Here is a 15549-nt window from a genome sequence, read left to right as displayed (position 1 = left end):
AACCCACTCTAGGAGGAGACGAGGGACTACACAAATAAATTAGCTCATGATAGATACCACTGTGGTGTGAGGTAACATTGGATACCTGAACTAGGCCGAATTTCTTAGCACCCTATGACAAGCTCGTGGAAACATATTAGGTTTAGGATGCGATGAGAGCCTACAGGTAGACGACTTACTGAGTGTTTTATACTCACCCATTTTTTCTTTTCTTTTTTAAGTATCGATCAAGGTGGGGAGGTGTTCGAGAGTTGCACTGTCACAGGGAGATGTCGACCTAGGACGTCAATGTTATTTTCTACCTCTTTTAGGTTGTCGTTTGTACTGATTTTTTTCCCGCACCCTTTTTCCATTTGTAAATAACTAGAACAATACCAATTTTGTGTTCTCTTTTTCATCACGGTTTGATTTGTCAAAGTCTCGAAAATCTGATCGTGATAACCTAAATCAACTCAAAAAAACATGAAATGCTCAAACCTATAAGGAACGTGTGCAAAAGTCAATTCCTCTCATAGGCAATCAAGGGGGAGCATGAGCCATGTGTCACAATCGCACTTTTGATGGCAGGGGACTTGCGATTGTGCGACACTCACTTTCCAACGACAAGTGAGCTAAGCCAATTCGTTCTTGCATCGCCTACGGCCAAACAACGTATGCTCGAGCCTCTAGCCTCGGTTTTAAGAGAAGATTTTAGAAAATGAGGGCAGAAAGAGATTTTCGAAAGAGAGATTTTTGAAAGAGACATTATGTAAGCAAGCAAGAGAGAAATAACAACGTCTCTATATAACCTTGGGTAGGGAGAAGTTGACAACTAGTCGTATCCGCCTATAGTACATTATGAGGCATTTCATGTCTGACAGGCCTAGACATGATATTTCTGAAACGTCATACTTCCTAAAAATACAAAAGTAAAACACTAATATGAGAAGACATAAAGGGTTGGGCTTGTCATGGGCATACGGCCATGGGCAACACGCCTTGGACGAGCATGACCGTGACACCATGCATGCCCCGAGTTAGTTGTCTTATGGTTGTGTTGGTCTGTGTGAATAATTTTTATTCTTAAGAAACGAGAATGCTGAGACCATAAGGTGTCGAATCTGGATTCTGAATCCTAATCTGAATCTTGGGAACTAGTCGTTACGTTGAAAATTTTAATTAATGGTTTTTTCTCGAGCAACAAGAAATAAATTATTTAAAAAAAAAATAAAAAAAATAAAAAAAATAAAAAACTCTAGCTCATCACTTTATCCAGTAAAAAGATCAAATAAGTTATATGTGGCTTGAAATGTCAATCTTCCCCTGAAATGGCTATATGCCATCTTCTTCAAATGAAGGCCAACCGTTCCTTCTTCAAATGGTTAGCTAAGCCTTTCACTCTGTGCAATTAGTCGCCTCGTTCTTCCTGTTCGTCAATAATCGAGCTCAATTTCGCCATTTTTATTGCTTTGAAGAGCTCGAACCTCAAATGGAAGGCGCTATCTTCCCCAACAAATCTCCACTTCCAGTGAGTAGACCCAATCAACCAGCTGAAACTTTGCGGTTCAATTCGACAACTCTTCCACCTCCTCCGCCTCCCTCGCTGCCCTCTTCCTCCCCTCCGATCGATACCCTTCTTCAGCATCTTCTTCAACTGTCCCTGCCGCCCAATGACAGTGCTCGCAAGCTCAAACCTGCAAATGTTGCGCAAAAGAATGTTCCCCATTTGCCTTCGCTTCGAATTTCCGTGGATTCGAACAAGAAACAGCGAGAACGGCCTCAGATGAAGAAACCCGTGTTGTACAATGACGAGGAAATTCGAGATGGGTCTCCTCAATTTCTCTACAAAAAGGGTATGTGGTTACTTAATTCAATCGTTGAACAGCCTTTTGATAGCTTGAATGATTTTTTTGATTCTGTCAAGTTTGAGTTGCTTGAAATTGATTTGGTGAGCCTGTTGAAAGCGCTAGATCATTCGGGTAATAGTGAGAGAGCTATTGTGTTGTTTGAATGGTTTGTGTCGAACTCTGGCTCTGTCGATGTGAAATTAGATAACAAAGCTTTTGAACTTATGATAAAAATTCTTGGAAGAGAATCGAAATATTCAACTGCACTCAAGGTGTTCGACGAAATTCCCATTGACAAATACTCGCTTGATGTTCGAGCTTGCACCTCGATTCTTCACGCTTATTCTCGCAGTGGTAAGTATAAGCATGCCATTGCCATGTTTGAGAGAATGAAGGACTGTGGGCTATCTCCAAGTTTGGTTACTTATAATGTCATGCTTGATGTTTATGGGAAAATGGGTCGCTCTTGGGATAAGATTTTAGGATTGTTGGATGAAATGAGAAGTGACGGCTTGGAATTTGATGAATTCACCTGTAGTACTGTGATATCTGCTTGTGGAAGAGAGGGTCTTCTAAATGAAGCCAAAGAGTTCTTTGTTGGATTGAAGTCAAGTGGTTATGAGCCAGGAACTGTCACTTACAATGCTCTACTTCAAGTGTTTGGTAAAGCAGGGATCTACTCAGAGGCTTTAAACATCTTGAAAGAAATGGAGGATAATAATTGCAACCCGGACTCTGTTACTTACAATGAGCTTGTAGCTGCTTATGTTCGGGCTGGATTCCACGAGGAAGGAGCTTCTGTCATTGAAACAATGACACGCAAGGGTGTGATGCCGAATGCCGTGACTTATACTACTGTCATTAATGCTTATGGTAGGGCAGGTAAGGAGATGAAGGCATTGCAGTTATTTGACCAGATGAAGCGATCGGGATGTGTTCCAAATGTGTGCACGTATAATTCTATTCTTGCATTGCTGGGAAAGAAGTCACGGTTGGAGGAAATGATAAAGATACTCGGTGATATGAGAATAAATGGATGTTCTCCAAACCGAATCACATGGAACACGATGCTTGCTGTGTGTGGTGATAAGGGGAAGCACAAGTTTGTGAACCATGTTCTTAGGGAGATGAAAAATTGTGGTTTCAACCCAGGTAGAGACACATTTAACACATTAATAAGTGCGTATGGCCGTTGTGGGTCGGAGATTGATGCAGCGAAGGTGTACGGTGAGATGATTAAAGCTGGATTCACACCATGTGTTACAACTTACAACGCGCTTCTGATCGCTTTGGCTCAACGAGGAGATTGGAAAGCAGCGGAATCTGTGTTTCTGGATATGAGGAAGAAGGGATTCAAACCGAATGAAACGTCATTCTCATCGATGCTCCATTGCTATGCAAAGGGGGGAAATGTGAGAGGATTAGAGAGGATTGAGAAAGACATTTATGATGGTCATATCTTCCCCAGCTGGGTTCTTTTGAGAACACTCATTCTTGCAAACTCCAAGTGCAGAGCTGTTAAAGGAATGGAAAGGGCATTTGAGGAGTTGATCAAGAATGGATACAAGCCTGATATGGTTATATTCAACTCTATGCTATCGATTTTCGCTAAAAATAACATGTACGAAAGGGCCCACGAGATGTTGCACTTGATTCGTGAAGCTGGACTGCAACCGGATCTCGTCACCTACAATAGCTTAATGAATATGTATGCAAGAAGAGGAGAATGCTGGAAAGCAGAAGAAATCCTCTCGGGACTTATAAAATCTGGCGAAAAACCCGATCTCGTGTCGTACAACACCGTAATCAAAGGCTTCTGTAGACAAGGACTCATGCAAGAAGCCATTAGAATTATGTCTGAGATGACAGCTCGAGGGATTCGTCCTTGCATATTCACCTACAACACTTTCGTGTCGGGCTATGCAGGACGGGGAATGTTTGCAGAGGTAGATGAAGTCATTAACTACATGATACAGAACAATTGCAGACCCAATGAACTTACCTACAAGATTGCAGTGGATGGTTATTGTAAAGCAAGAAAATACCAAGATGCTATGGATTTCGTGTCCCAGATCAAGAACATCGATGATTCGTTCGACCAACATTCCACTCGAAGGCTCGCTTCCCATATAAGGGAGCTGATGAACTCTTGATCTCTCCAGGTATTCCTACTGCTCAATTCTTTGTTCATTTATAGAGAAGTTCATGTAGATATATAACATTACAAAACATTAAACACCTTACCAGCTCATTCATAATTCATTTCTGATTAGTCTCTGGATGGTTCTGATAGGAGACTACATGAGTTATTATGGATTCATCTTTGTCAAGTTTTGCAGCAGTCTCAGTTTCTATGAACATAAATTATGGTTGTAGGCTGTAGCAATCTGCTGGTAGATAATAAACTTATTTCTGGACCCTATATTCTTGTTGTTTTGATCTCTACTCTTTAAATATTTAACATTAGAAGGTGAGGAGCGATCCGAGGATCCATCGTGGACTCGTTCAAGTTCATTTTCAAATAAAAGTATAGAGACTTAAGCATTACTAGAGACGTATGATAGGGATGTTTTTTTTGGGGAATGTACAATAGGGTAATGGCTCAAGCCCACCGCTAGCAGATATTGTCCTCTTTGGGCTTTCCCTTTCGGCCTTCCCCTCGAGGTTTTTAAAATGCATATACTAGAGAGAGTTTTCCACGCCCTTATTAAGAATGTTTCATTCTCCTCCGCAACCGATGTGGAATCTCCCAATCCTGGCCCAGTGTCTTCGTTGACACTCGTTCCCTTCTATCCACCCTCTTTGGGGCCTAGCGTCCTTGCTGGCACATCGTCTCGTGTCCACTCCCCTTTGGGGCTTAGTCTTCTCGCTGGCACATCGCCCGATGTCTAGCTCTGATACCATTTGCAACGGCCCAAGTCCACCACTAGCAGATATTGTTCTATTTGGACTTTCCCTTTCGGGCTTTCCCTCAAGGTTTTTAAAACGTCTCTGCTAGAAAGAGATTTCCACACCCTTATAAAGAATATTTCGTTCTCCACCCCAACCAATGTGAGATTTCGACTCTTAAGTAGCTTTAGTGGAAAATGTAACTTTAAGAGTCCGTCACTTCCTAACTTGAAACTTGGGTTTAAGTTTTAGTTATAATTACATACATTAATTTGTAGCGTATTGAATAAAACGATCTCTATGCAAAACGGAAAGTTGAAAGGTCTATTAGACACTAAAGTTTAGGGGCTTATTATAAATAAATTAAAGTTCGTGGGCCTGTTTGTTTAAGGGTTAAATTTAAATTTGTAATTTAGCCAATTTTCTAATACTTAAAATGCATCTTAATTTATATATTTTGTTTTTACTCCCCAAAAATGAAAAGCCATAAACGGGGCTTTCAAAATGGGCCAAACATGAGGTGGGCCTTGGATCTTGGGCCAGAATATACTACATTGATCTTTCCCCTCAAGTTGGGCTTCGCAACCCAAGCCCACTAACTGGGCTCGACTCACCTATATCCCCTGCGACATGGTCACATTATCTACTTCTTAAGGAGTGAAAATTATTTTCACATACAACACGAGTCCTTCCAACATGGTTTGTTTGCTCTAAGTAAAACATACTTAACCATGAAGTTCCTATGATTGAGGCACTGAAAAGAAATGTGCTATTTGTTCGTATAGGTAGTGATTTCAATTCTTTTAAGTCTTTCTTAATCATCTTATCCTTAGGATCGTTCTCATTCGGATGTGGTTTTGGTTCATTCATGCATCTTCCTTTACTCGAGTGTTACATGCAAAATCCAGATGAGGTAGAACCCAAGTGAAGAAACTATTTGGCCAAGATGCTTGAACGCAAGCCCACCTCGACCAATCGAATGAGCTGAGCTAAACCGAGCTTATGGGAGTGTGGGAATCAGATACGTTTTACTTGGGTTTTCTTTGACCTACAAGACAAAGAAAACCGAATTCATAAATTTCAACAAACGACAAAAGAAATATTTTATAACATATTTACAATCTTATAAAACCTTTTTTCGGGTTCTTTATGATTGATCATAATCATTATTAATGCGAGATAAACTTTATTTATTAGTACATGCCTAAATTAATTATTCAAAATTTGAATTTGAATTACATTTAAAAGAGTAAAAACATACCTATAGAATTGTATGTTATAACACACATAAAACATAACTATAGACACTCTCTCTTTATCTAAAGAACTATGTTTATGGATGTTAGTTTTATCATATTACATTACAATCGATCTGTAACACTATGTAAGAATAACATTATATATAGAGAGAGAGTCCTATCACATTCGAGTCGTAACGATGTACACTATATAGAGAGAGAGTTCCATCGAGCTGTAACACTATACATTATATATCGAGTTGGTAACACTATACACTATAGAGAGAGAGTTCCATCGGGCTGTAACACTGTACATTAACGTACAGTGTTACAGCCCGATGGAACTCTCTCTCTATATAGTGTATAGTATTACGACTTGAATGTGATAGTACTCTCTCAAAATATATCTATATCTATCTATCTATCTATATATATATATATAAAGAGAGACTTATCATGTTCTAGCGGTAACACTATACATTATATATAGAGAGAGGTCCCATCAAGAGAGAGAGAGAGAGATTCCTATCACATTCTAGCTTAACACTATACACTATATATAAAGAGAGAGAATTCCATTAAGCTGTGACACTATACACTATATATACAGAGAAGAGAATACTGTGACACTATACACTATATAGGGAGAGATAGTCCCGTTAAGCTGTGACACTATACACTATATAGAGAGAAAGTCACATTAAGCTTTGACACTATACACTGGGGAGAGTCATATAAAGTTTAAGTTGTAATATATATATATATATATATAGAAAGAGTACTGTCATATTCGAGCGGTAACACTGTACACTAGATATATATATATATAGAAAGAGTTGAAGAGAACAATATACCGACAGAGGTAGGTGTTATTATTTAAGAGGGAGCTAAAGGTCTAATAATGGTTGGAAGAGCATAAGGGGACGTAGGGTAAGTATTTACACACAAAAAGAGTGGCAGTGGAAGAAGAGGACCACGAGGCTACCAAGAGTTGGAAAACGAAAGAAGCAACAGCACTTAGCGTACACCTAAAGCTCAATACGCCCAAACCCCGACTCACCCAAAGCCTAGCCAACCAGACCCAACCCAACCCAACCCCACCTCCCACCTCCTCTACCTCCGCCTTAGCCTCCCCACTCCCTTACCCACAATCATCTCCCCATTCCTTTCCTTCAAGCCTTAACCACCCAGTTTTCTCCCCGCTATCCCCCCCCTCACAATACGAAACCAACCCAAAATCCCTGCTAAATTCGGTTTTCCGCCCTAATTCTTCCCTTCTCCTCCTCCTAAAACCCTGTTTTCCGCCCTCTCATCGCCCTGATTTCACCTGCCTGATTCCATATATCTACATGGGTTGAACACTGCTTCTGGGTTTTGGAACAAACCGAAATGGAGTGGGACAGCAATTCGGATCTGAGCGCCGACGACGACGACGAGGGCTTCCTTCTCAACGATGGCGGTCCTCTTCCTTTCCCTGTTGAGAACTTGTTCCAAACTGCCCCATGTGGCTTCGTCGTCACCGATTCTCTTGAACCTGACCATCCCATCATTTATGTCAACACCGTCTTCGAAATGGTTACTGGATATCGGGCCGAGGAAGTTCTCGGTCGCAATTGGTTAGTTTCTTCTCAATTTTTTATTCACTGCTGTTTTATGTTTTAATTTTGGGGATTATTTAGGGGTTCAATTACTTTATTTACGAAAACTTAGAGAAATTTATTCTTTAATTGCCTAGTGAGCTTGATGTTGGATGGAATTTTGGTCTGTGTTTATAGCTGATGAGCAGAGTAGGTTGTTGGAATCTGTAGTATGTTCTCTGGTTAATATCTGGGCAACTTTCTGCTCCTTTGCATCTAGTTTCTAGGGATAATTTGTATTAGGAGCCCACTTCTAAAGCCTTCTAAAACAAAAACATAGCTGTAACTCGACTGGGATCGCTACCTCGTGCATGCTAGGACGACCACGGTTGAATTAGTTAACAATAGAAGCTCTTTAAACAAAATGAGCTTAGGCCTCTCTTGGTATGTATCTTATCACTTTCATGTACGTAGAGCTCAGGGATATGCATCACCTTAGTCAAGTCTCATAGGGAAAAAAAAGGAATTGTTTCAATATTTCGTGACTTTTATGAGCACACATATGCGTGAAGGAAACGTACAAGAATCAGTGATGCAACGTATGTAAACTAGGAAGGTGTTATGAGTACACATATGCATGAAGTTCCACGTACAAGAATCAGTGATGTAACGTATGTATACTAGGAAGGTGTTATGAGTACACATATGCATGAAGTTCCACGTACAAGAATCAGTGATGCTACTTATGTAGACTAGGAAGGTGTTCCAACAGTAAGATCACTTACCTTGGGTTTTCAAATAATTAATAGCTTCTATTAAGAAGATTCTTGGCTGCCATTAGACCTCAAAATCATTTTTTTTCTTCAAATCTGTCTACCAATAAAATTCAAATAGAACTCGAACCTAAAACTTAATCGAACTCATATAGGCTTAGTGGTGTTCATAGACTACGAAAACCTGCCAACAAAGGCCAAAACTCTTGCTGTACTGTGTTTGAATTTGCGAACGTATTGCCAAAGTTGAGTGGATATTCTCTTTGTTGTCGCTGGAAATTCAATCGGAAGGGACTCCCAAAATGAACTGATTGACTCTGGAAGGAGCAATGAAATTAGTGCAAGTTTCTTAAGAAATCACCCCGTGCCTTTCCATCCATATTCTTCAATTTTTATTAAGTTGGTGTTTCATCATTTTCTATTTTCTGAGGTATAAAAGAATGACCTTGGTGTTCTTATATTTTCGTATTCGAATTTCCACTAAGAAATCTTGTCTAGTGTTTCTGGATTTCCTGTCGACTTAATGGAGAATGTGGAATATTGACACTTTTCAAAATGTTCTTGCTTATATGGTAAACCAAATGCCAAAGATTCGGTTTGCATCGACAGTAAGAAGCATATTACGTAGATCTTTTGCTGCAAAATTTTTTCAATTTCCTAAAATTTTGACGGTTGGGCGTTTCTTTTGAGGTATTAGGAAGCACCACCCACATGATTTTGTATTATGGCAGTATTCTTGGAAAAGGATTGGGCATATTGTTATAGTTGTGCTTGGGCAGCAATGTGGTACGTATTTTAACCGCTTTTGAGGCTGTAAAAGATGAATTCTTAGGATTCCTATGATTCTGAGAAGCTACCTTTAGTTGGAAAAGAAAAGGTTTTTTGAAGATCTAATGTATAGTGCCCTCTGAAGGATGGACTGTATTCGTCTCGCTTAGTCTAGGATCTTCAATACTTTGAAGTTTGTCGAGAGTTTTTTACTGGACAGATACGTTATGAATGGATTGTATAAAAGGCGGAAAAACCCCAAATCTAGGCGAAGGCAAAACAGTTATGAAGTGGTGATGTAATTGTAATTGATGCTAATGCAACAGTACATTGTACAAAGAGTTGAATAAAATGCATTAAATGGGTCTTCAATGATTGGATATTGAAATTCAAATAGTTTAGGGTTGACCCACTTGATTGACACAATCACCAACTTGTCACTCAAACCTCCCATTCTCTCAAAAGGGTAGATGGAGAAGGAACTTTTTGATCATCTCTTTGTAACCTATGTCTAGCAAACGGAAAGCCAAATGGCTCGGAGATGCAACACCAAATTGACCGAGAAAAGTCCTAGTTCCAAAGAATATTATCAAGGTCTTTGTCATCCCCGACAAATATTGCAACAAAACAACCTATCAAACTAGACAACTTTCTTGATAATTAATCAAAGGTGTTAACGCTTTCATGATTGAGATGTCATGGGAAGAATTTAACCTTCTTGAAAAATCCTTCTTCTTATTGGACACGTCAACGAGGAGCAGTTGGTGCCAGTAGTTCAGTACCTGAGCATCTAGCCTTAGACCCAAACAACCAAATCACCACTCATGGGCCATACGCTAGGACATTCTTGAAAATTTTTACCTTTCACAATGAGGTTAAGGCAAACACGCTAGAAGGAGAGAGATTCACCGAACGAGCATCTATACTCTCTCGACTACTCTCAAACTCCTCATTCAAGGATAAAAAAGCCACATAATATGGTAACCTAGCTAGTTGAATCTAAGAACCTCATAAACGCTTTGGATATGCAAACCCTTAGTTCACAAATGCTAAAACCCCCAAATCAAGTTGATTTCATTCCAAATGATTGCAAATCTTGGGAATTTGATTTAACAACTTTATTGAAAAATAAGACAGTTAGATCTAAATATATTTAAAAATCTCAAAATGATAAGGAATTACCCCAAGGGAAAGTAAGATTCATATTACCTTGTTGATTGAATATCTCAAGGCAAGAACACTTGTTTGAGATTTGAATCACTCCACAAACAAAATTGATCAAGTCAAACTTGAATGATTCTAAGCCTGCAACCTAGATTACATAGAATTGCAAAGAAACTTAGCCCTTGGCTAAAACAAAGCACAAATGCTATTTTAACTACATTTTCCAAGTCTATCTTACAAAGATAACATACATGGCTTTATATAGCCTCAATATGAAACCCTTAACTTTCTATGAGGCATTTCAAGAGTTTGTAACCCTCATACTTTATAACCATAATTAGCCTCTAGGTAAATTTAACCTAAAAGTAAATAAAAAGTCTTAAAACTTAAGATACATTAATGAAATACCATAAATCTAGATTTACATAAAATCCCACTTGAAATATCTTGAAGCCTTTGTTGCATAAATGAAGCATAAGCTTGATTCTTCTTAATATGACATTAATTGGAACTTGGTTCAACTTTGATGAAACTTGGCCTTATCTTGTGGTAATTTAGACAATATTCTTCACAACTTCCTTGAAGTTCATGTTGTATGATTGAGATGCCTTGGTTCATATCACACAACATCCATCGTTTTCCTATCGGGAATAGATGAAGGAACTCCAATGACAAAGAATGAACTTCCAAAATGATTTCTCATCTGCAAACGAATAGTTTCTCATAGCGAAGAGATGATATAGAAGTAAGGAAACATAGAGCTAAGACATCAATCCTAAGCCCACTTATCCTCCATAAATAAGTACACTTCTCATCACCTACAACCATTAGGTTATTTCTTTTCTCTTGTTTAATGACAAATCATTTCTTATCTGAAAAAGGGAAGCTCATTGGAAACATCTTTCCAAGGATTTCTATAAGTGTCTTTAACCCCACTTGACATGCACTCAAAAGGGTGAGGATCATCTTTGCTCGTGATAATTTGTACAACTAGGTGTTAGACTCATAGGGGTGGCATCACAACCATTTAGCCAACGAGGCCTTGTTTTGTGCTCTTAAGTGGAACTCTAGCCCCAAAGTTCCACGGGCTTTGCCACCACCTCCCACCTCATAAGGTGAGACCCTTTCCCTTCTTCGACCCCTCCCACAAAAGACCCATTATAAGCTTTTTTTAAAGTCTTAGTAACAGTACTAGGGACTCTAAACATGGACAAAAAGTAGATCGATATGTCAATCAAGATAGATCGAATAAGAGTCATTCTACCTCCGGGATCATAAATCAAAACCAAAATTTGACACATACCACTGTTGATCTTAAGCCTAGACATAGCTTCAGAAAATGATGAAATGTGATTTAGATTGAGGAACGATTCTTCCTTTCCCAAGTAGAAAAAAGATAGTATTATTGGCAATCTGAAGATGAGATAAAGACACCTTACCCTTTACAATCTCAAAACTCTCGAGGATACAACCATCAAGCCTCCCCCCCCCTGGAAATTATCCTACCAAGAATGTCCACTTTGATCTGGAAGAGTAAAGGAGAAAGATGACATCCCTGCCTAAGAGTTCTCAAGGCTCTCAAATTCTCAATAACCTCATTAGAACTAAGGGCTTGGTCTAGAATTTTCTACCCGCAATAAGTTTATTCAAGATCATTACAAATGGCCTGGTTTTATCTTTTTTCTTTGGCTTAGGTGTGAAGTTTTTTTTTTTTTTTTTTTTTTTTTTTTTTTAAATTTATTTATTCTCAAGATGACATTCTTGTTACCATTCTTAGATCTTGTTGTTGGAGAAGCCCTGGGTTTGATGGCTCTTGGAATTGGTTTTTTCAAAACACTTGTAATATACTTTGATTCTACCTCTTGGAAGGACCCTTGGTATAGTTTCAAGACTTCTTCCATAACGTTTCTATTAATTGCAAATACAAAAAAAAAAAAAAAAAAAAAAAAAAAAAAAAAAAAAAAAAGAATTGCTAGAGTTGGTTGATGAGTGGAAGAAGAAAAAAGGAAGGGCGGGTAGTCTTCAAGTTGAACCTAAGTGTGCTTTGTGATGGTGATAGTGTTTTCTTTGATGCCATCCTCCTAAGGATGTGATGGAAGGTGGAGAAAGTGGATTCAAGGATATCTTGTGTGGACAAATTTTTCATTTTTGTTAGTAGGAAGCCCGGAGGAAAAATTTCTCCGTCTGCCTGTATTTTATCGTTACTAACCATGGTGATCTTTTCTATTCATACATATTATACACTAGATACTTGATTATTAACACATTTGGGACGTTCTTGCAGTCGATTCTTGCAATGTAGAGGTCCATTTGCAAAAAGAAGGCATCCACTGGTCGACTCTTCTGTGGTTTCAGAAATCAGAAGATGTCTAGAGGATGGTACTGAATTTCAAGGAGAGTTGTTGAACTTTAGGAAAGATGGAACCCCATTGATGAATAAATTGAGGTTAACACCTATCTATGGAGATGATGAAACAGTAACTCATGTTATTGGTATCCAATTCTTCACTGAAGCAGATATTGATCTGGGACCTGTGACCAGTTCTACAACAAAGGAATTAGCGAAGTCATCTGATAGGTTTCGGTCTGGCCTTTCATCTTTTCGCGTTACATCTGTTGGCGACCGAAATATTTGTCGTGGTGTATGTGGTATTTTTCAAATAAGTGATGAGGTGATATCCTTGAAAATACTTTCACGGTTGACACCCAGAGATATTGCGTCGGTGGGATCTGTTTGTAGGCGGTTTTATGAGCTGACAAAGAATGAGGATCTCTGGAGAATGGTCTGCCAAAATGCCTGGGGTAGTGAAACAACACGTGTTCTAGAGACAGTGCCTGGTGCGAAAACTCTTGGCTGGGGCCGGTTAGCGAGAGAATTGACAACTCTTGAAGCTGCTGCCTGGAGGAAGCTGACCGTTGGGGGATCTGTCGAACCCTCACGATGCAACTTTAGTGCATGTGCAGTTGGTAATAGAGTTGTACTATTCGGTGGGGAGGGTGTTAATATGCAACCGATGAACGATACCTTTGTACTCGATTTAAATTCTAGTAAACCAGAATGGCAGCATGTTCAAGTTAGTTCTCCACCTCCTGGTAGATGGGGTCATACTCTTTCTTGTGTAAATGGTTCTCATTTAGTCGTCTTTGGAGGTTGTGGAAGACAGGGCTTGCTTAATGATGTTTTCTTGTTGGATTTGGACGCAAATCCTCCTGCCTGGCGTGAAATATCTGGATTGGCTCCTCCGCTTCCGAGATCATGGCATAGCTCCTGCACTCTCGATGGCACGAAACTGATAGTCTCCGGTGGATGTGCAGATTCAGGAGTACTCCTTAGTGATACCTTTCTGCTTGACCTCTCAATGGAGAAACCCATATGGAGGGAGATACCTGTATCTTGGACTCCTCCCTCTCGGTTGGGGCACACGTTATCTGTGTATGGTGGGCGGAAGATTTTGATGTTTGGGGGTTTAGCAAAAAGTGGACCTCTTCGGTTTCGATCAAGCGACGTCTTCACAATGGACTTAAGTGAGGAGGAACCATGTTGGAGATGCGTAACTGGAAGCGGAGTACCGGGTGCTGGAAACCCAGGAGGGGTAGCACCTCCGCCTAGACTGGACCATGTTGCTGTGAGCCTCCCACGTGGAAGAATACTGATCTTTGGCGGGTCAGTTGCGGGTCTTCACTCAGCATCACAGCTTTATCTGCTGGACCCAACAGAAGAGAAACCAACATGGAGGATATTGAAAGTACCTGGACGGCCTCCGAGGTTCGCATGGGGACACAGCACATGCGTCGTAGGGGGATCAAGAGCAATAGTCCTGGGAGGTCAAACTGGAGAGGAGTGGATGCTAAGTGAGCTTCATGAGCTATCATTGGCAAGTTCTGTGATCTGAACTGATGAATGAAAGAGACATGAATTGAGAGATTGGCAGAAATGTTGTTGGTCTGGTCAGGACTCTGTATTAAAAATGTATGTTCCAAAAGTGCTGCATCATATTCTTGTAAGGAAGGAATTGTTCTGACTCAGAATAAAACTTTAAATTCAGGTTGAAATGAGCGAGTGGATAGCGGTTCGTGTGATCTGTGTATGAAGTATATTCTTGTTCTTCTTCCATAGTAAGTAGTAGGGGGTTAGAAGATAGGTTTCAATGATCATATTCTTATTGTTATAAGAAGAATGTTTTGGTCCAATTCAGATTCAATAGGGATTTGGAAGAAAGAGGGATTGAGTGAGTGAGTGAGTGTGTGAGTGAGTGAGTGAGTCCATGTCGATCATGTCTTGTCTGTAATAACTTTGTGCTCAGGTTGGCCATCTTCTTCTTATTCATGACCTCAACAAAGAAGATCTGTAATAACTTTTCTGCTTTGCTGGTAGAGAGAGCCATTGAAGGAAGAAGGAAGAAGCTGTAAAAGTAAAGTAACAACAACAACAACAACACTCTGCTTATCTTATTTATATATCTTGCTTTTTAGCGCAGGGCCTGTAATCGACCTTTTATCTACCTTTTCTCTATATACAACTCACAATCATCAGCCCTCTTCTAAACTTTCTAACCAAAACTTCATTTTTAATCTTTTTTTCATATCGACCAGCTTACACGCAACTCAACTCATATCACCGAACATTGTCTGATCTTATTACGATTAATTTATATGGAAATTTGTAGAAAATTAAATCTTAGGTAGGTGACTACTTTGAATCCATATTTCCTCTAATTTTTTAAAGAGTAGATTTTCTTTAATATGATCATTGATGCTGGGAGTTCGGATAACATATTGTCCATGAGGATGGTGGATCAGTTAGGGCAGCTGCCGTTTTAAGTTAGGGGGCTCTGACTCCGGAAGAGCCCTATCGAATTAGACCAAAAAGGGCATAAGCTGTGGCAGCTACCCTTTTAAAGCTTTTAAGTCAGGGGCTCTGGCTCTGCAAGAGCCCTATCGAATTAGACCTAAAAGGGCATAAGCTGTGGCAGCTACCCTTTTAAAGCTTTTAAGTCAGGGGCTCTGGCTCTGCAAGAGCCCTATCGAATCAGACCAAAAAGTTGTGGGCTTTTTTATAGATGTTGAGGAGGTGAGTCAAATGGTGAGAAGGTGAGTCCGGGCTTTTTTATAGAGGTGAGAAGGTGCCCCCTTGGAGATGGGGAAGTAAAAGTCGGACTCTTGTGTGACGTCGTCGGACGTATTACATATCCTACTCGGAAGACCATTGTTATACAGGTAGTGTGTTACCTGTGTAGGGAGAAGACCGATTGACTTTTAATGGCAAACGCGGTTATTTCTATCATCAAACTTTGGTTGTTTAAGGAAAAAACAT

General features: G+C 39.6%; 2 protein-coding genes across 2 annotated transcripts; both read left to right on the top strand.

Annotated features, from left to right (window-relative positions):
- Positions 1 to 1286: 1286 nt before the first annotated feature.
- On the top strand, positions 1287 to 4248 carry LOC111799257 (uncharacterized). The gene has a single exon (XM_023682730.2). The coding sequence runs from the start codon at positions 1469 to 1471 to the stop codon at positions 3977 to 3979; it is 2511 nt and encodes an 836-aa protein (XP_023538498.1). The 5' UTR covers positions 1287 to 1468; the 3' UTR covers positions 3980 to 4248.
- A 2745-nt stretch (positions 4249 to 6993) lies between these two features.
- Positions 6994 to 14773, top strand: ZTL (Galactose oxidase/kelch repeat superfamily protein). The gene is made up of 2 exons (XM_023681714.2): positions 6994 to 7569; positions 12520 to 14773. The coding sequence occupies exons 1-2, from the start codon at positions 7343 to 7345 to the stop codon at positions 14126 to 14128; spliced, it is 1836 nt and encodes a 611-aa protein (XP_023537482.2). The 5' UTR covers positions 6994 to 7342; the 3' UTR covers positions 14129 to 14773.
- The last annotated feature ends 776 nt before the right edge of the window (positions 14774 to 15549 follow it).

This window comes from Cucurbita pepo, chromosome 7, assembly GCF_057944985.1.
Source record: "Cucurbita pepo subsp. pepo isolate OVF chromosome 7, ASM5794498v1, whole genome shotgun sequence".
Classification (NCBI taxonomy): Eukaryota; Viridiplantae; Streptophyta; class Magnoliopsida; order Cucurbitales; family Cucurbitaceae; genus Cucurbita; species Cucurbita pepo.
Note: the sequence above shows the minus strand (reverse complement) of the source record. Positions and strands in the feature narration are given on the sequence as shown.